The 18,487-nt window shown below is 36.5% G+C and overlaps 3 protein-coding genes across 6 annotated transcripts; 2 read left to right on the top strand and 1 right to left on the bottom strand.

Moving 5' to 3' along the window:
* The first annotated feature begins 1,222 nt into the window (after positions 1 to 1,222).
* LOC121759725 (aspartyl protease family protein 2-like) lies at positions 1,223 to 3,209 on the top strand. Its single transcript, XM_042155407.1, has one exon. It carries the CDS (start codon positions 1,460 to 1,462, stop codon positions 3,035 to 3,037), a length of 1,578 nt encoding a protein of 525 aa, XP_042011341.1. The 5' UTR covers positions 1,223 to 1,459; the 3' UTR covers positions 3,038 to 3,209.
* Positions 3,210 to 4,028: 819 nt separating this feature from the next.
* Positions 4,029 to 7,393, top strand: LOC121759262 (U3 small nucleolar ribonucleoprotein protein IMP4-like). Of its 2 annotated transcripts, XM_042154801.1 has the most exons (10): positions 4,029 to 4,237; positions 4,311 to 4,394; positions 4,581 to 4,690; positions 4,765 to 4,815; positions 5,012 to 5,155; positions 5,243 to 5,332; positions 5,985 to 6,097; positions 6,303 to 6,387; positions 6,470 to 6,574; positions 6,884 to 7,393. In XM_042154801.1, exons 1-9 carry the CDS (start codon positions 4,126 to 4,128, stop codon positions 6,566 to 6,568), a joined length of 888 nt encoding a protein of 295 aa, XP_042010735.1. In that variant the 5' UTR covers positions 4,029 to 4,125; the 3' UTR covers positions 6,569 to 6,574; positions 6,884 to 7,393. The 2 variants fall into 2 exon arrangements, with proteins under 2 accessions (XP_042010735.1, XP_042010734.1); XM_042154800.1 differs by lacking the exon at positions 6,884 to 7,393 and having other exon boundaries at positions 4,030 to 4,237; positions 6,470 to 6,697.
* A 3,666-nt stretch (positions 7,394 to 11,059) lies between these two features.
* LOC121759073 (GBF-interacting protein 1-like) lies at positions 11,060 to 17,501 on the bottom strand. 3 transcript variants are annotated; one of them, XM_042154573.1, is made up of 11 exons: positions 17,074 to 17,501; positions 16,197 to 16,240; positions 15,848 to 15,947; positions 15,427 to 15,559; positions 14,889 to 15,259; positions 14,592 to 14,771; positions 13,834 to 14,215; positions 13,124 to 13,424; positions 12,764 to 12,925; positions 12,045 to 12,545; positions 11,060 to 11,937 (listed from the first exon to the last, which is right to left on the bottom strand). In XM_042154573.1, the coding sequence occupies exons 1-11, from the start codon at positions 17,249 to 17,251 to the stop codon at positions 11,644 to 11,646; spliced, it is 2,646 nt and encodes an 881-aa protein (XP_042010507.1). In that variant the 5' UTR covers positions 17,252 to 17,501; the 3' UTR covers positions 11,060 to 11,643. The 3 variants fall into 3 exon arrangements, with proteins under 3 accessions (XP_042010507.1, XP_042010509.1, XP_042010508.1); XM_042154575.1 differs by having other exon boundaries at positions 12,045 to 12,539; XM_042154574.1 differs by having other exon boundaries at positions 14,592 to 14,768.
* Between the last annotated feature and the right edge of the window lie 986 nt (positions 17,502 to 18,487).

Raw genomic sequence — 18,487 nt, 5'->3', positions numbered from 1 at the left:
TCAAAATTAATTATACCACATGGAGGGTAAATTGTTTGTGTTACATTTATATTAGATTTATTTGGATTTCAATATTAACATTAAATACTATGGCAATTGCATATATTGATTTGGCCATCAAGTACTAGATAAATTCCGAGCCTATACAACCACAATGACCCTCAAAATTGATAATGGACGATCACACTATGAGCGATCCAATTTTTACTAGTTTGTTGGTAGAATTTGAACTTAAAATCGTTAGATCAAAATTAAAATACTACTATGACAATATATGTGACTTTTCTTGTTTGCTAATCGGGTAGTGGAGCTTTTATTATAGTTTAATCAATACTTCGTTGGCACATTAATGTTGTATTTTATTAACACGAGCACATAATTATAACTAGCCTTGATTGTAATTTAACATGAGTCAGTTGAACCATCAAAATATATAATCCATATTCGTGAAAATCTAGAAAAAATGTCTTGTATTTATTTTTTAATACAATTTGATATTTTCCTTAATAAACATTGAAAATGAAAGAGTTGTGCCGGTGACTCATTCACCAATACCTCTGAAAAAAAAAGTGTACATTTTGTAATTACAATAAATTAATTTGAAAATGTCAAAATAAGACATTTTTTCAAAAATAAAATAGTGATGCCACTTTTATTTGAAAGCATATATTAACTCCATGTAAACATATATCTTTAGCATCACCTACTATAATTTTCGAGTATATATTTCCATGTTTCGGTTTGAATTCTTCATTATTTTTTAAAAGGCTCACGGTCCATATTCATATGCGCACATATTAATTTCATTTTAAATTGAAAAAATATCGAATGTAGAAATAATAATTATTCGAAATAAATGTCATATTTCAAAATTTATAAATATAAATGACGTCAAACTTCCAATATTATCCTCATTCGACTTAGGAGTATTTTTTACACACAGTGTTTGTTTGACTATGAAAGTAGTACTACTCCTACTTAATGTGAATTTAAATAATCAATTCAACACACTCCTTTTTTCAATTAAATTTGATGCAAAGTCCAATATATAGAAAAACAATAAAATAATAATATAACAAAATCGAAAAACCAAAAGCCATTCTTGAAAAAACGGTTTCTTCTTCTGAAAATCCCCACTCCCACCATTAAAAATTGCTAATTCTTACAGCATTCTTATTTGAAACCGCGTAAAAGGTGGCATTGGGCAGCTCCAATAAGTTCAATATTCAAAGTCTCCCCCTTTGAAACATCCATCAAATTTTTTCTTCTCCATTTTGCCCCCTTTCTACATCTCCCCATCTTCGCTGCATTTTTCCCATTTTCAATTCTCTCACGCCTTTTCTCCAAGAGGGAAGTCAAAAAAGCTTCAATCTTGGCTTTCAAATCACACCAAGAAGGGTTATCGAGCTGGGTTTTAGATTCCTCTTTAAAAATTAAATCTTTGTGGGAATTCTCTCCCATGGTTTCCAAGTGTTTTCAAGGTGTGTTGTGCTTGTTTTTATTCTTCCATAGCTTCTTACTAGCTAATGGCGATGGAAATTCCAACTCATCCACTTTCACAGCCATGGAAATCCCCACCTACACCGCCGCCGCCGCCGATTGCTCCTTCTCCGACCAAAAATCAGACAAAATATTGCTCGAAAACGACGTCAAAATCGGCGACTTCAATGTTAAACCAACCGTTATGCTAAACATGAAGCACCGCCGCGCCGGAGCTAAGCCGGTGGACTGCGTCGTGGAGTCGACGGCGAAGGATTTCACCCGAATTCAGACGTTCCAGGCGAGAATAATCGAAAAGAAGAGCCAAAACACCGCTTCAAGACTCAAGATAGACGGCTCCAGCTCTGCTCCGCCGGAGATTGTTGCCGGCGGAGGCGCTGCCGGAGGCCAGCTGGTGGCGACGCTGGAATCCGGGGTGAGCCTCGGGTCCGGCGAGTATTTCATGGATGTGTTCATTGGTACACCTCCTAAACACTTCTATTTGATTCTTGACACTGGCTCTGATCTCAACTGGATCCAATGTGTTCCTTGCTATGATTGTTTTGAGCAAAAGGGCCCTTATTATGATCCAAAGGAGTCGAATTCTTATCGAAATATAAGTTGTGATGATCCCCTTTGCCATTTGGTGTCCTCCCCTGAACCCCCTCAGGGGTGCAGGGGCGGGAGCCAGAGCTGCCCGTACTACTATTGGTACGGTGACAGCTCCAACACGACGGGGGACTTTGCGTTGGAGACGTTCACGGTGAACATGACTTCGTTCGACGGGACTTTGGAGTTCAGGAAGGTGGAGAATGTGATGTTCGGGTGCGGCCACTGGAATAGGGGCTTGTTCCATGGCGCGGCCGGCTTGCTAGGGTTAGGGAGGGGGCCTTTGTCGTTCGCGTCCCAGCTTCAGTCGTTGTATGGACACTCATTCTCGTATTGTTTGGTTGATCGGAATAGCAATGCTAGTGTTAGTAGCAAGCTCATCTTCGGGGAGGACGAGAAGCTGCTTAGGCGTCCGGAGCTGAACTTTACCACCTTGATCGGTGGGATGGAGAATCTGGTGGATACGTTCTATTATGTGGGGATTAGGTCGATTGTGGTTGGAGGGGAGGTGTTGGGGATCCCGAAGGAGACGTGGAGCCTCTTCCCGGAGGGGAATGGTGGCACCATCATAGACTCGGGGACTACTCTCAGCTACTTTGCTGAGCCGGCCTATAAGATGATCCGGGACGCGATCATGGAGAGGATGAAAGGGTATCCAGTTGTGGAGGACTTCCCCATTCTTGATCCATGTTACAATGTGTCTGGTGTCGAAGAATCCTACTTGCCTTCTTTCGGGATTGTGTTCGGGGATGGGGCCGTGTGGAACTTTCCGAGTGAGAACTACTTCATTAGGCTCGACCCTAGTGATGTCGTGTGCCTCGCCATCCTCGGGACCCCCAGGACGGGTTTATCGATAATCGGGAACTACCAACAACAAAACTTCCATATCTTGTATGATACTAAGCAATCTAGGCTTGGGTTTGCTCCAACTAAGTGTGCTGAGATGTAGGAGAGTGTGTTGTTTTGTATAGTTTTAGGTTGTTTTTGGTGGGACAATGTAAACATGATGAGATGGAGGGATACATATGCCTATAGGTGTCATGATGCAAGAATTTGTCATGATGTTTTAGGCTTTTCATATCATTCATATATAATTATTAATACTATATTATTTCAAATTTTGTCTAATGTTTGGATGATAAGACTTAGTCTCATGTAGTTTTGACTGACACAAGCAGAGTTGTCTCGCGTTGAAATTCATTCGGGTTTAAAAATCATGCCATGAGATTATATGAATAAACGTGTTGTACTTTTTCACTATGCCCTTCCTAATTATTTGTGACTTTGGCACATTCTTATCCAAATTGTAGTTTTTTGTGTGTGGGAGATTGATGTTGACATTTGAAGAAGTTGGAATTTCCATTTTGATGCCTAACATGTGTATATTTTATCTACTACTACTATCATTCATATATCAACACGCATAATACAAGGAGGGATTTCTTAGTGCATGATCTTATACTAATATTCCCAAGAAAAAAATATGCTCCGTAAAAAGAAAAATGTAACGTCCACGCAAGTGCCACTAATTGTTATGATTAATAGTTGGTAAATTAACTATAGTTTTCATCGTATTACCAAAATGGCACGATTTTAAATTTTCAAAGTAACTTAATTTATAAACTAGGAGTACAAAGTAACATAGTAATTTGAAAGCACCAACAAGAATAGATGCACTCATTAATAATATCGAGACTAGTGATTTACTTGTGTTTTGCAAGTTACTGTGAATTGTGAATTGTACGAAGTATTATAAATTCGGACATAAATAAATTGTCAATGCGAATTCAAAAATATTTAAAAATTTATGGAGTTGTACTAGTTATTTTTATAAATACTAGCTAGTATAACTAAAATACTTATAAAATTGTCAAAAAATGGGATGGGCTGTTGGTGGTGATGGATCATTCAATAAGAGGCCCATTTCATTTTAGGTGTAGGGTTTTAGAGGATCTTAAGATTTTAGGTGAGGGAGTTTGATTTTAGCTAAGCAATTAGGGTTTCAGAAGAGAATTTGTGGATTTTGGTGGGAGAAAAATGTTGAGGAGAAACGTGAGGTTAAGGAGAGAGTATCTGTACCGTAAGAGCTTGGAAGGGAAGGAGCGATTGCTCTATGAGAAGAAGCGCAAAATTCGCGAAGCTTTAGAAGGTTACTACTCACTACTTCTCATTTTCAGCTCAATTCCAATAATTAACAAAATAATCATTTCTGTGTAAATTAGAGGGAAAACCGATTCCTACTGAGCTCAGGAACGAGGAGGCCGCCCTCCGACAACAAATCGACCTCGAAGATGAACAAACTGCTGGTATATTTTTTTGTAATTCCGTTGCGAATAGTTTTATGTTGTTTCTATAGCTTGAAAATCGGGAGCTTTTGAAAAGCCTTGTGTTTATTTCTCAGTTTTGGCTTGTGAATAGGTATAGGCATATAAGAGAGGCAGATTATGGGTTTGAATTTGAAGCTAAGTTACTTTTTTTTTTCTTGAATACAGTTCCCCGATCAAGCATTGATGATGAATATGCAAATGCAACTGTCAGTGATCCTAAAATTTTGCTTATCACTTCACGTGATCCGAGTGCTCCCCTTGCGCAGTTTGTAAAGGTTGTGCCGAGTTTAATTTACAGTATGGCGGGGGTTGGTACACTGTGCTTATCAATGTTATGTTGTTTCTGTAGGAATTGAAGTTTGTTTTTCCAAATGCACAGCGAATGAATCGTGGTGGTCAGGTTAGTCCGTTGTTGATTGCTTATGTTTTAAATGATGTTGTGCCATTGATATTCTTAGTAGTTTCTTAGCTGTAGGCTATAGGGCCGCAGACAGTTAAGCTATGTGGGTTCGGTCACATTATGTTGTTGGGTGAAAGATAAAGCCAGTCTATAGTTCATGCACATATGCTAATTTCATGTGCCCATTATATCTTAGGTTATCTCGGAAATCATTGAAACATGCCGGTCACATGATTTTACCGATGTGATATCAGTACATGAAACCCGCGGTGTGCCAGATGGCATAGTCATAAGCCATCTACCTTTTGGCCCCACTGCATACTTCCGATTACACAATGTGGTGAGTAAGCACACAGTTTTGTCATATGTCATAAGCACACTTTATTTTTTTGTTTCAACATATTTCTGACGAAAGAGTCTCATGTAGGTTACGAGACATGATATCAAGGACAAGAAAGCTATCGGAACTATGTCTGAGGCCTACCCACATTTGATAATTAATAACTTTAACTCTAAGGTCAGTCATACTTCTTAAAAACTGAGTCATGAATCTTGATTTGGTGAAATTTTTTGATATATATGTTCTAACAGTATTTGCGCAAGAATAGCTGCTTAACTGGGTGTGTCTTGTTTTTTCTATTCTATATCCATTAGTCTTGTCTGAGTCTGATTCGAAATCTTACAATGGTACAACCAATCAAAATTGTAAACAGTCTTCTTGTGTGTGTGCAGCCTGTAAGGGATTAGTCTTGGTCAAGATGAATCTTACAAACAATATAGAATTCCTGTTACAACACTTCACAAACTTTGCTTGTATCTTCTTCTTGAGCAAGCTATATTTTATCGAAGCTTGGAATTTACCTTTATGGCTACTGCAGAAAATATAACCTGTTCCTTCAAATTTTTGGATAAGACTAGAGAATCTTATGCAGCTCACTGTAAGGTTATGGAAAATTGTTACTGAACACAGTTGATTGGGTGGTTCTTGGTTCTTTAATTTTCCTGTTTGGGGATGATATACATTTGGACAGATGCTTGATGGTGTTGAAATCTTACTTGGATAGATAATTCTCTTTGATTTATTACACTTTTGCATCTTGGTCTATGGAAGGCAGACAGTTTGCCTGGTATAACAGTGCTGATAATCTTGGATTTGTTAAAAATTTCAGCTTGGTGAGAGGACTGCGAACATTTTAAAGCATCTTTTTCCAGTCCCCAAACCAGACTCGAAACGCGTCATGACTTTTGCTCGTGAGCCTCAGTCCGATTGGATTTCATTCAGGTTGCTGCTCTTTATATTGTCTGAACTTGTGCCCTAATTTCTCGTGGTGTGAACTTGTGGCATGTTATATTAAACTATGCAGATAATGTAGAAATGCATTTTACTAATGGAACCATTGGAAGAAATTTTCAAGTTATGTTTGTTTTTGCATCTTGTGCCTGTTATCGCATTCTGTTGTGGTTGTAACTCACACTCTGTAATGCAGGCATCATGTCTATGAGAAACGCGGAGGTCCAAAATCAGTTGATCTGAAAGAAGTTGGTCCTCGTTTTGAAATGTTTCTCTTCAAGGTACCACCATATTAACCTTAAAATGCATGTTTCAATGATTCTTCATCAATCAAATGTTCATGGATGATCGTTCGTGTTTCAGATAAAACTGGGAACGATGGATCAAGAAGAAGCTCCGATAGAATGGGTCCACCGGCCTTACATGAACACTTCCAAAAAACGCAAGTTTCTTGGCGATTGATCAGAGGTTTAGGGACAATTAAGCTTTACTGCATTTGTTTGTTTGTCTAAATGGATGGTTACTGTAGAGCAAACATTCATCACTGGCAAGTTTTTCTTCATATATTGAATTTTGTTACAAGTGTGACAAGTACTATTGGTAACTTAGTTTTTTACCACAATTTGGTCATAGGGATTTATAACTATTGCCACAATCCTATATATCCAATTTCATCGGAAAAAATAGTAGTGTGTGAAAATGTGTAGTCTCCTATTTCAAGAATCTCATCCATCTCCATGCATGGCTCCTCATACCAACCTCCAATTTCATTGCAAGGTATTGAGGTCTCTTCCATTACATGAAACCAGTTGAAATCTGCGATGTTGTCGTTATTGTTGAGGCACCAGTAGCTCTCAATGCCCGAGTTGAGATTTGAGTCTGTGACCTCTGCAGTTTGCTTTGGAACTGCACCATCATGGTCACGGCCTGCCTCTTCCTCCCCCGTTGGCTCATCATGAAGCAGCTTCCATAGCACGTTCACATCGAACTCTGCCACTTCTATCTCTTCAAACTCATCTTTGGATGTGACTGGTGATAGAGGTGAAGGTGAAGGTGAAGGTGAAGGTGAAGGTGAAGGTGAAGGTGAAGGTGAAGGTGAAGGTGAAGGTAAAGGATCCATCTTTTTTGATATAACAAGATTTTCTTGTAAAGGGATTGTGCTTGGGAGAGAGAATTGAAGTGTAAGAGCAAAAGAATGCTTTATATATAGAGAGAAAGGCAATGTGTTGATGGATAAGATATGATACTACTATCGTTTATCAAATTATATGAACTTTTTATATGATTGATAGCGGCGTTTACCTATTTTCTTAAATCTTTATATTTTTGTTTTCTTCGAAATTGCATTTCTATAATTAAAAAACATACCTATGCAAAACGTATTAGTAGTAATATATAAAAATTAGGTAAAATAAATGGTGATTGTATCCATGTCCACCTTTTCAAAGGAGTACAATAATTTAAAATTATTTGGAGTTTTATCTAAATATCAATTTCTTATCAATGCTAAATCATAGGTGTAACAACTATACTATTGATGTGTGTTTCCACGACGAGGAGAAACCGACAACAGTTATCCATGGGTATGTATGAAATTAGTTTCTTATAAGTAGTACTATCGAATGGTTTGATTCAAATATATCAGTGTAATATGATGATCGCTTTCATTAAATCCACATTAATTCTACTTATTGTTTTATGCATTTTGTAATTCTAATATCTAAAAAATTACTATTCCTTTTATTATTCTACAAATTACTTCAAAATTATTAGGTGTTTTTAATTTCATTAAAAATCAAATTCCATGTGTATGAGGCAAAAAGAGTACACAAGTAGGCTATGGTCCTATCTTTGTAGATAAACAATTGAAAGCGAATTGTTTGGTGAATATTTTGGCGCAATAACTGAGACAACTGAACTGCCATCATATTCAATTATTTAGTTGAACCCTAAACCCATATGTAGATTCTAGGGATGTGTGCATTGTATAGAAACATTTTATATAAGTTTAAATATGGGCGGCACAAATTCGAAATCTCACGATTGAGAAAGCGCCACGTGTCATTTGTTGTTTGGTTTTCACAAATTTAAAATACTTCAAAATATTAAATTTTCCATAATCTTTTTGAATAAATAATTTAATATACCATATATATTAAATTAAAGGTAATTTTATAAAAGTTCTAACAAAATCTTAATTGTATATGTTTAGACAAAATCTTAATCTTTAACGAAAATATATAACTGCAAAAAAAAAATACAAATATTTGTGTCAGTGTACAAATCAACGTGGATCAGTTACATGTGAGCATGAATCAGTGTACACATCAATATGATACCGTACATAGATTCAAATATGGATCATTGTGAGAATGAATTAATTTACAAATTATCATGGATTATTACACAAAGCAACATGAATCAGTGTATATATCAACATGAATCAATGAACACACATTAGTATGATATTAGAGCTTGTGTCGAGGTAACCCATATGTATTAACTTATCCAAGTATTATTGTAGTACTAGTATTTTTTATTTTTTATGTTTTCTTAGATAATTATACCGAAATGATGGAATATATTATTGATTGATACCTAAAGTTTGGTTAGTTTCAAACTGGACAAGCCTAAATAGTGGCTAATGTCCATAAAAAAATATACTACTACTATGATTTTCGAAATTGAAGAACTAGTCGAGACAATGCATATGATACCACATGGCATGAAATAAATAATATGCCTTCAAATTTCAATTGTCTTTTTATATAAATAGGATGAATAATTGAACACGTAAGACGTAGGAAATACTATAAATTTGCATATAGCTGAAACTATATATAGAAGGTTCACGACATAAATATTATTTATAAAGTTATAAACCCACATATGTCACTATATAACTCTTAATTAACTTGTGTGCATGAAATAGAAGTCAATGTAAAAATAATATTTCTGAAAATATAGTAGTCTCGTTTTCAACAATATGTACAAATTTAAAATTTCGAAATCGCACAAACAAATCCTCACTCAAAAATTAAATAAATGTACAAATCTAAAAGCACGTGGTGCAACTGTTTTAGGATTGGATATTAGTCGGTTGATGTCTATTGCGTATTAAATCATATAAATTGGTAGGTTTGTGTCCAATCTCTAATTCCAGCACATGTTTTAATCTATTTATAATCTCGAATTTATTTAATCATTATTTATTAATACATCATATTTATACTCAATTAGAAGATGTTAAATGATTTCAGTCACCTTTAAGGTTGAATATATATCACTCAAACAGCCCAAATTAACCAAAAGGCTTTAGTTTATCTTCTATTTAAAAACAAGAAAATAAACATTTGATTTGAATGGATAATTCTAAATATTTACCCTAGTCCAATAAATAAGTAGATGAGGCCCGACAAAAGGAATATAGATTTAAACTAATTTAAAATAAATAATTAAAGCATAAAAATACATAAAAAATTAAATTTAGCCAATATTGCATAATCTTTACAATTTTAAAGTAAAAACTTTCTCATTAATCAATGGTCCATACTGTCTGACTTACTTTCCTACACAAAGAAAAGTATATATACACCTAAATTAGGCTCAAATATGTGTTAGTAGAAAGGAAATATCTTTTGCATTTCAAAAACAAAAAAAAATACCTAAATTTGCCTCAATATTGCATGATGCATGTTGGATCTACCCAACATTTATTCAAACCTGACTTAATTATTAGTGAAACTTTTTATCAGATTTTAGGTAAAAAGTGTTAGTCCCAACTCCATTAAGATGCAAAATATCATGCAAAAACTTTAGTTTTAATTTTATTTTTGAAACAATGCAAAAGCTTTAGTTGCTTTCGTTGTTCATATCTACATTATTTTAAAAATAAAATAAAATAAAATATGCTAATACACTAAGAATGTGGTTTGAACTTTGAATATCAAATTAGACTGAACGAAGACAAAAAAAAATTAAAATAAATAGGTAATCATCATTAAAGAAGGAAAATCACAAGATCAACTTATTGTTAAATATTAAGTAATTTATAACATGAATTTAACATAATCCAAAATCTTTCATTCCGTGATTGATTGAAGTGCGGGCTCCCATGCAAATCGAATTCGGGCCCTCTCCTTTCTCCCAAATTTCAATTTCGAACCATTTGAACATTTATTTCCAATCTTTTTACCATAGGGATTAGAGGTTCACCACTAGAATCTTGCTTATCAATCGAACCAATTCCCGTAAACCTAATGTGCAAGTTTCGGGCTTTGATTTTTATCCCGGGCTTCACTAGAATCCCACTGAAGGATGATAGGCTGCCATGAGAAGCATTGTCTATCGATGAAAAACTTGGGCTCCTCATGTCGGGCTTTATGGTTCGACGCATGAGCTTATGCACTGTCCTGCGAGACACAACGTAGTATTTCTAGCCTCCGGAAGATTTCCAGCCGAGCCAGGACAAAAGAGGGATTCTTTTGTATGATAGTAGCTGCGGTAGTGGCATGTAGTAGCGCTCCACGTGCCCTCCGGCATGGACAATCTTGACGGCCCGAGATTGCCTCGGTCCTGGGGCAAGGGTTGTGGCATGCCTTTCTTGAATGGAGAAGGTGGAATTATTAGGCTTCAACAAGCCAAAGATGTTGAGCATTTTTCTTCTTTAGTTGCCTTAAGATATGTTGAGCTATTAAAACTAGTAGATGGAAAAGGTTTATTGAGATTTAAGGGATGGGATTTAGTTAGGAGAATCGATAATTACAAGAAATTAGTTAGATTAATTGGTTTGATAGTTGTAATATGTGTTACCATAGGCCATCTAATTGCAATTAGTCAAACACCTAAGTGTTACTTAAAAGGCATAGAAAAGCACAGCAAAAATGAAAGGCATAATATTCTGCAGAAGAAAATTCTTCTAAAAAACGAGAAAAAAGGGTTGAAATTTGATTATTTAGTCTAAATCAGCAGCATAAAATTCCCCATATGAATATAATAAGCCCAGTTACAACAGTTGGGAAAAAGTACATCTTCCATGCTACCAAAAAAATTCTCACTTTACAGGAAAGAGGCAGGCGGGGGGGAGATGACGAAGCACTGAGGGCGAAACAATTAGGGGGAGAGAACGAACACCTAGGAACCTCACATGAGAAGCCGCCGCCTCTAACAACTCTTAACTTTCAACCAAAAACCAAAAGAATATAAAACCTCTACTAACAAGGAAGCTAAAACCTAAAAAAGGTCTGTGGAGGATTTCAGAGTCAAAAACCATCTAAGAGGAGGAGCAACAAAGAGACAGTTGGCGCGTTTTCTGGCCTCAATTAACTTAAAAAAGAGAAGTTACCAGTCATAGGAAGACCACAAAAATATATCAGCCAATTTCATTGGCCCCCCTTCTATTAATTTACACTCAGTTTTCTGGCATTCTGTGTGTTTCTAACTTACCATTCAATCAGAGCAAGGTTGGAAATTTCATTGAGAGAAGTAATGAATGGGAGTTTGAATTGTCACCTCCTCAAGGAACACTGTATCCTCTCTTAGTAGTTGCTCGGCCAGTTAAGTTGTGCGTGCTGCGGCTGCTGCTGGTAAACATTGCCCGTTGGTCCCACCATGTCTGCAGGATTTGTAATGCCTTGAGACTGTTGCAATAGAGGGTGGACATTTTGTGGTGCTACTGCCTGTCCGGGGTGGAATATGCCAGTGAAGGTTCCATGGCCCATCTGGGTTGGGGTGAAAGCCAGCTGACCCTGGGGAAGATTGTAGTAAGAACCTGCATGCAAGGTAGGAATATCCCGACCTGGGGTGGCAAACCATACACCGGAACCTTCATTCTGCAACAAAAGTAAGCAAATGGCATTGGCGAAAGGTATTATCTCAAAATTACGAACATTGGGCAACTCCTTATATTGCTAATGTAAAAATTTATGAGAAACAATACCTGCTGGCCACTACTATAGACATTATTCTCCTTTACGTGTGGTACACCAATATCCTCATTTGATGTTGAAGTAACAGGAGCTGGCGCTGAGCCAGAAGAGTAGTTGGCCGGAGAAAGACCATACGGCCCATAGTTGCCAGGTACTCCAGTGGGAGCAGAGCTTCCTATATTTGGTCCTTGCTTATATTGTGAAACTGAATATTTAGCAGCTGTCCCAGGTGCAGTTGGATACAGACTGCCAGCCTGGGGTTGCTGAGGAAAGGCACCGTTGCTTAAGAAAGGATGAATTGCGGGTGGCGGCGAGACATAGAATGGGGGGAAATAAGAACCATATGGAATGTAGTTAGGAGCATAATGAGGTAGATGAACCCCGGGTGGTTGCCTGAACACAGGATGAGGCTGCGGTGATGCCGGTATAGAGCTCTGCATTACCCCAGCAGCTTGAGTCGCAAGCGGTGTTGGAGATGCCGTAGACAGAACCAAAGGAACACCACCCTGCAACTACATTACATCAATAGCTTGTAGGACTATTCTAAATGAGAAAGTGAAACGAACAACGTAAAAAAATCAAATTCAATTTGACCAGTGAATTTTCAGACTAACTAAAACAGGTTTGTAAGCCATAAACATCCTCCGACATAAAAACAACTTTGTTAGTAAGAAACAATTTATGCACAGGTATGTCTTGTAAGGATATTTTAGAGATTTGGGGCCCAAACCTCTTCAGGATTCTGAGAAGTCTGCGCAGAAACCATTGCAGGATTTCCATTATACTTGTTTGCAGCTCCAGCAGACAGAAAAGGGGAAATGCGGCCATCACTATCCATGCCAGAACGATAAAATTGTGCATAATAGCTTGCTGGGTCAAAGGATTGTGGCATCTGTTCAGTATATCATTGGCATTAGAAGCTGAGATTGTAAAGACACACACCAACATCAAAAATATATTGAATGGCAAGAATAGTGTCACTGAAGAGATTGAATTTCATAGGTTAAGATGTGTGGGTGATCAGTATGTGCTTATTTAGCAATCAACAAAGAGTGTGAGAGGAACGGACAAATGATACAAGAAAACATACAACAAAGCCTGGAAGTCGAAGAACATCACGAGCCTGAGGCTCTGAATTTTCAGAAGTTGGAAGCTGGCTACCCAATAATGGTGGCATGAAACCAAAACCATAGTTTGAAGAAGTTTGGACCACATGATGTGGCTGTGTTCCAGGAGCAACCTCCATAACAGGCTCATTGTAATCAGTGGTAATAGAGGATGAGACTTCAACCTCACCAGATGAAAATTTTTCTGGTCCTTGTGAAGGTGATTGGGGTTGTTCAGGATACTTTGTTTCAGTATCCTCCACAGCTGCTAACGAAGCCTGATTGCTGTAAACCAAAAGGAAACTAGAATATTTGAGAAGAACAGAACAGAGGATTGAGACTCAAGCAGGATGTTTCAGATTAGCACTGTGAAAAAAGGGAATTTAAACACTGTTTACAAGAATGAACATCTACAACGTAACAGACAAGATGCTACATGAATGGTGCCAGTTAATGTTGCTAGAGAGCTCTATCAAAAGAGAATGAGAACATATCTTTAAATGTCTAACCGATGCATGAATGTCTATGGATAACACAATCTGAATATGTGAGTTCAACAATCAATTATATACAACTACACTGATACTATACATAGATTGGAGAAACATTGTTGTCATACCAAAGCATATCATGGACACCAAAAATGATAGGTAAGGTACAAAGAGAAGTATAAACTCATGAAGGACAAAGGCACCTTAATTCCAGATCCTTCACAGGTTCTTCAACAATCTCAGAGGATTCTGACGGTGATGGACTCTTATCAACTGGAAGACCATTTTGATTGATATCCAGAGCGAAGGAAGCATCAAAACTTCCGAAACAAAACCCAAGTTTCTCAATTTCAGGGACATGCAGATGATTAGGCATAATCACATGTTGTCTCTCTGAAATGTGCGACTCCTCTAACTTCTTCTGCAGCTCCAGAGTTGCATCTTTTGTAGTGGCAGCAGCAGTAGTCAGTGGTTCCAGATGACTTCCACCGGACACAGTAGAAACGTCGGACAGAGAAGCTGCAATAGCATCCTGACTAACATTGGGGTTTGTAGATTTTGGTTTCCACTCTTTTCCAGGACCAACTGTTTCAAAGATGCATGCAACCACCGTAAGCAATTCATGGCCCCTAACTCATATTCCATAAGATCAATGCTAGATACTACTGAAATACATAGTCTTCAGAGACCTAATTCTAATGTGCTTACGTTACAAGATTGAATGTATCATCTAATCCGAGAAAGACGCAATCGTGTGGATTTCAAAACTAAAAAAATTATTAACATATCAATAAGAGAAATAATGAAAATCGCTACTACTAGTTCGCAAATATGTATGCTTCTGAATAATAGTTCTTTACGATCTACACTACATACTCAGTTCGGTAACCATCAAGCAGTAAAAACTGAACCAAATCACTGAGTAAAACAACTTTTAATATCGCATCTTAAAGATGAATACCTTTTTGGGGACCAATAACTTGAGACTGATTGCTGTAATTAGATGAGGGCCTACTACCAGAAGAAACCCCAACTGTCGAAGATGGTGTTTGTGTAGACTCTAAATGCTGATTCTTTCCAACTCTCTGGAGATCATTTGGCATCTTTTGCTCAATGGCAAATCCAACCTCTGAAGCAGCTACTACAAATCTCAAAATAAAAGAATAATTCCATAAGCAACTTTCTATGGTGCCTCAAAAGGCGTCAATATATTCTCAAAATGAGTAAATATATATAAGAACAAACAAAATCAGCATACAGATTTCAGGAGAAGTTGATTTGTTCCCAGTAGGTTTATTATCGACCATTTGATCAGGGGCTTGCTGGCTTCCCACTTCATGGTGAATTTTACCTACTGCACTAGGGGGTGGAGAATCTTGAGAGGGTGAAAGCACTGGGTCTGAAGAAGAGAAATAAGACCCTGAGGCTAAAGGAATCGATGCAGCATTTTCAGATGACTCTAGTTTCTGGTGCTGATGGGTATCCTTCACCAGAGGAGCATTGGGGGTTTTCACAGAACCAATCGATGAGGAAACCAGAAGAGGTTTCTCTGATTTATTATGGATACCAGTTGGATTAGCACTCTGAGGGGTAATTCCAGAAGGACCATTAGATACACCAGTAATCAGGCTGCAAAGACAACAAGAGACCGACTTCAACAAAATATTAGGTTGGGGAGTGAGGGTCTCCCAAAGCATTAAATATACTTATGGGCATCATAACAGAATGCTTTGGTTATTCGAAATAGAAGCACGACAGAATATATGCCTAATGGAAGGTCATAGCCAGCTATTCACCTGGTAGCAGAAGAAGTTTCACTCTTTCTCACAGCTTGCGAAGCAGCTAAGGGAGCCTTGCTAGGACTTTTCTCAGTGAGGTGACTGGCAGAACTTTCCTTTATAGCAGGCAAATTTCTTCCACCACCAGCATCTGACAAAATGAGAAGATACAAGGAAATGCCATAGTGCAAATGGTGAGAAAACAGATCTTCTAACTTCACAAATTTTATGCAAGTAAATAAAATTTACACCCTAACATCATTTCTACATTTATTCCAATCATCACAACAGCTCAATTACAGTGCTCCACTAGCAGTGCTGAACATGACAATAACTAGTATGATAGTATGATTACAAAAAGGATACAGCAGAACATGAATAATTCAACTATCAAAGGCTAAGTGATACGACATGGCATGGTAATCAAATGCAGACTCACCATGAGATATGTATCGTGATGGATAGTTCCCACGGCCAGCTCTATTTGGTCTTGTCTGGGGAGCAGGTTTCCACTTCTCAGCAGGCTCCTTATTTTGATTCTGGGAAAGTAAACGGTCTATTATGAGATTTAATAGTCACGATCAGACCTTGACTTTTTACTACAAAGAAACATGATGTCCTTTTCCAGTAAACTGTTGCAATTTACAACAGTATTTCTGGTGACTGGAATTAAGCACATAATGAAATAGCAGAACAGTCTTGGCAAGACAAAGCTGAAACAAATTCCTAAGGCAGGTCAAACAACAAAAAGAGGGGGACCAGATCTTTAAAGTGGAACGAAGCAGTACCTCCTTCCTCCTGTCGCGTTTTCTTTTTACTTCATGAAAGGTATCTGTTTGAGAGTATTAAAATAGATATCAGTCTGCTGTTCAGAAAATTGAAAAAATCATATTTGGATCGTAATAAGATTGTACACCTATTAAACATGCAAATAAGATTGCCCTTCCGTAACCCAAACTTGAAGCAAGTAGCATATGATTATATTTCCAGCAATTTGGGGAATTTGCACTGATACTGTGGCTACAGAATTGATACACTACTTATTATTGGGAATCATATATATAACTACATCTTGGACAACGTTTTATACACCCACCAATATCATACTACTATGATTATCGAATGGCACATAATCTCACGAGATTCATAAACCCATTGCTTTGAATTTTAAACTGTAATCACTCCAAAATTATTGTAGCGGAATACAAGAATTAAACATAATGCACAAACCTGAAATTTTAAACATTAGACAAAAACAAAAACAAAAAAAATGGGCAGATGGGAAAAAAAAGATTTTCTTATCGGAGAAGCTGGCTCAGTACAAAAAGGGGGGGAAATCAACACACATGCAAGTCAAGCATCACTAAAATACAACACAAAGCAAAATTCCATATATTTTCCAATTCCCACTATAAAACAGAGTATGAAATCGAATCAACGTAGAACACCACCACATGCGTGATTACATAGCTAATATGAAACAAAGAAAGAGCAGAGCAACAATCAAATCCCCCGACCACAATGACATCAAGGATCAAAACAAAAAAATCGAGATCATACATCAAGCATACATAAAAACATTTCCAAAAAAAATCCAAAAAGGCGTTTTTTCATTATTCGAAAAACAGACAATACATAGATTGATACAGAAATAGGGTTATTCACCAAGAAGTAGAAGCTTCTGAGTAGTTTCATTGGGATCCATCGAACATTCCTTGAGCATTGCATAAATCTCATCTTCGGAGTGATTCTGGCCAGTAATCTCCTTTATATTATCGATCGTCTTCTTAACACCGCTCGGAATCGAAACCCTACTTGCACCTCCCTTAACCCCACTGCTCATCTTCTTCTTCCTGAATCCCCAAATACCTCTGTGTGTATATATATATATATATGTGTGTGTGCGTGTGTGTAAAAACACTTTCTTGGGTGTAAAATTCCGCGCAGATGGAGAATAGGATGTATGAATTGGTAATGAAACGAAGCTCTGTATCGAAGAGCGAGGGGGAAGAGGGAGAGAGGGGCTGTGATTTTCGTATTTTAGGGAAAGAGGAGGAGGGGAAGACTTGGGGCAAAGGGTTTTTGTAGAGTGATGATTGTGAGATTAATTTAAATTATTAAACTTACTCTGTGGTAGTGTGTGTGAAAATGGAGGAGTACTATTAAATTTATTTATTTTTCTAAAATAATGTTGTTCTCAAAATTCATGAGTGGTTGAATTACAACTATGAAGACATAGAATACTCTCTCTTTATTTTGTAAATGATGTGATTAAAATTTGGGATGGATGCTATTTAAATTATACTAGCATTTTTGTAATTTTAAGTCAGTATCATAACTTATGAAATTATACTAAATTTTTACATTTTTTCCAATTAAAACACAGTGATTAAAGTACGAATTAATATGTCAAAAAACAAATATAATGAAATTACTAACGGTGTCGTTTTGAGCAAAATGATGTCATTCTATTTTGATTGTTGATTGAAACGACAGTAATTTATTCGAAACAACGTGATTTTATATCAATTTTTATTTTGATCATTGTAGACAATTATGAAATTTTGAAAAATTATAATTTTATATTATAATTTTAAAAATCACTAGTCTTACCAAACTTCTTTATAGTTTTTGGTCTCTACTGTTGGTTATGTCACTGTATTCTATATACAAAAGCATAATATTTTCGCAATCCTTATTTATTTATTGTTAGAATTTATTAGGTTTTTATAGAATACTCACAAAAATTAAAAGGGCATCATATTTAAATGCAATTTAGTATTTAACTTTCAACTTTCTTTTTGTTGTAGTTCGAATTAAAGTAATCGAGTTATTGCCCCAAATTAAACAAGGCAACAAATTCGTAAATAGATAAGTACTCGTTGGTTTCATATTCTATCAATACATGTTATCCCAAGTCATAGATTTTATTTATGAATTTCTATAATGTTTCAACTTATATATATTGTGAAAGGTGAGTGTTATATTGCTAACTGAATACTTAATTGCTAACTATAATTAAATAATAGTCATTAAATATTTAAATTAATAGCCTAGATCATCAGCCCACGAATGTCAC

This window comes from Salvia splendens, chromosome 12 (genome assembly GCF_004379255.2).
Source record: "Salvia splendens isolate huo1 chromosome 12, SspV2, whole genome shotgun sequence".
Taxonomy (NCBI): domain Eukaryota; kingdom Viridiplantae; phylum Streptophyta; class Magnoliopsida; order Lamiales; family Lamiaceae; genus Salvia; species Salvia splendens.
The sequence above is the reverse complement of the archived record's forward strand: the minus strand, read 5'-3'. Positions and strand labels throughout refer to the sequence as shown.

Bases quoted from the DNA above. Each gene is read 5' to 3' on its own strand.
- LOC121759725 (XM_042155407.1), top strand. From the start codon at position 1,460: ATGGTTTCCAAGTGTTTTCAAGGTGTGTTGTGCTTGTTTTTATTCTTC.
- LOC121759262 (XM_042154801.1), top strand. From the start codon at position 4,126: ATGTTGAGGAGAAACGTGAGGTTAAGGAGAGAGTATCTGTACCGTAAG. The intron at 5,156-5,242 runs GTGAGTAAGCAC...AGTCTCATGTAG, and splicing joins ACTTCCGATTACACAATGTG to GTTACGAGACATGATATCAA. The intron at 6,388-6,469 runs GTACCACCATAT...TTCGTGTTTCAG, and splicing joins TTGAAATGTTTCTCTTCAAG to ATAAAACTGGGAACGATGGA.
- LOC121759073 (XM_042154573.1), bottom strand. From the start codon at position 17,251: ATGAGCAGTGGGGTTAAGGGAGGTGCAAGTAGGGTTTCGATTCCGAGC. The intron at 16,241-17,073 runs GTGAATAACCCT...ACTCTCAAACAG, and splicing joins TCAGAAGCTTCTACTTCTTG to ATACCTTTCATGAAGTAAAA. The intron at 12,546-12,763 runs GTTTGGGCCCCA...GATGTAATGTAG, and splicing joins CTTCTCAGAATCCTGAAGAG to TTGCAGGGTGGTGTTCCTTT.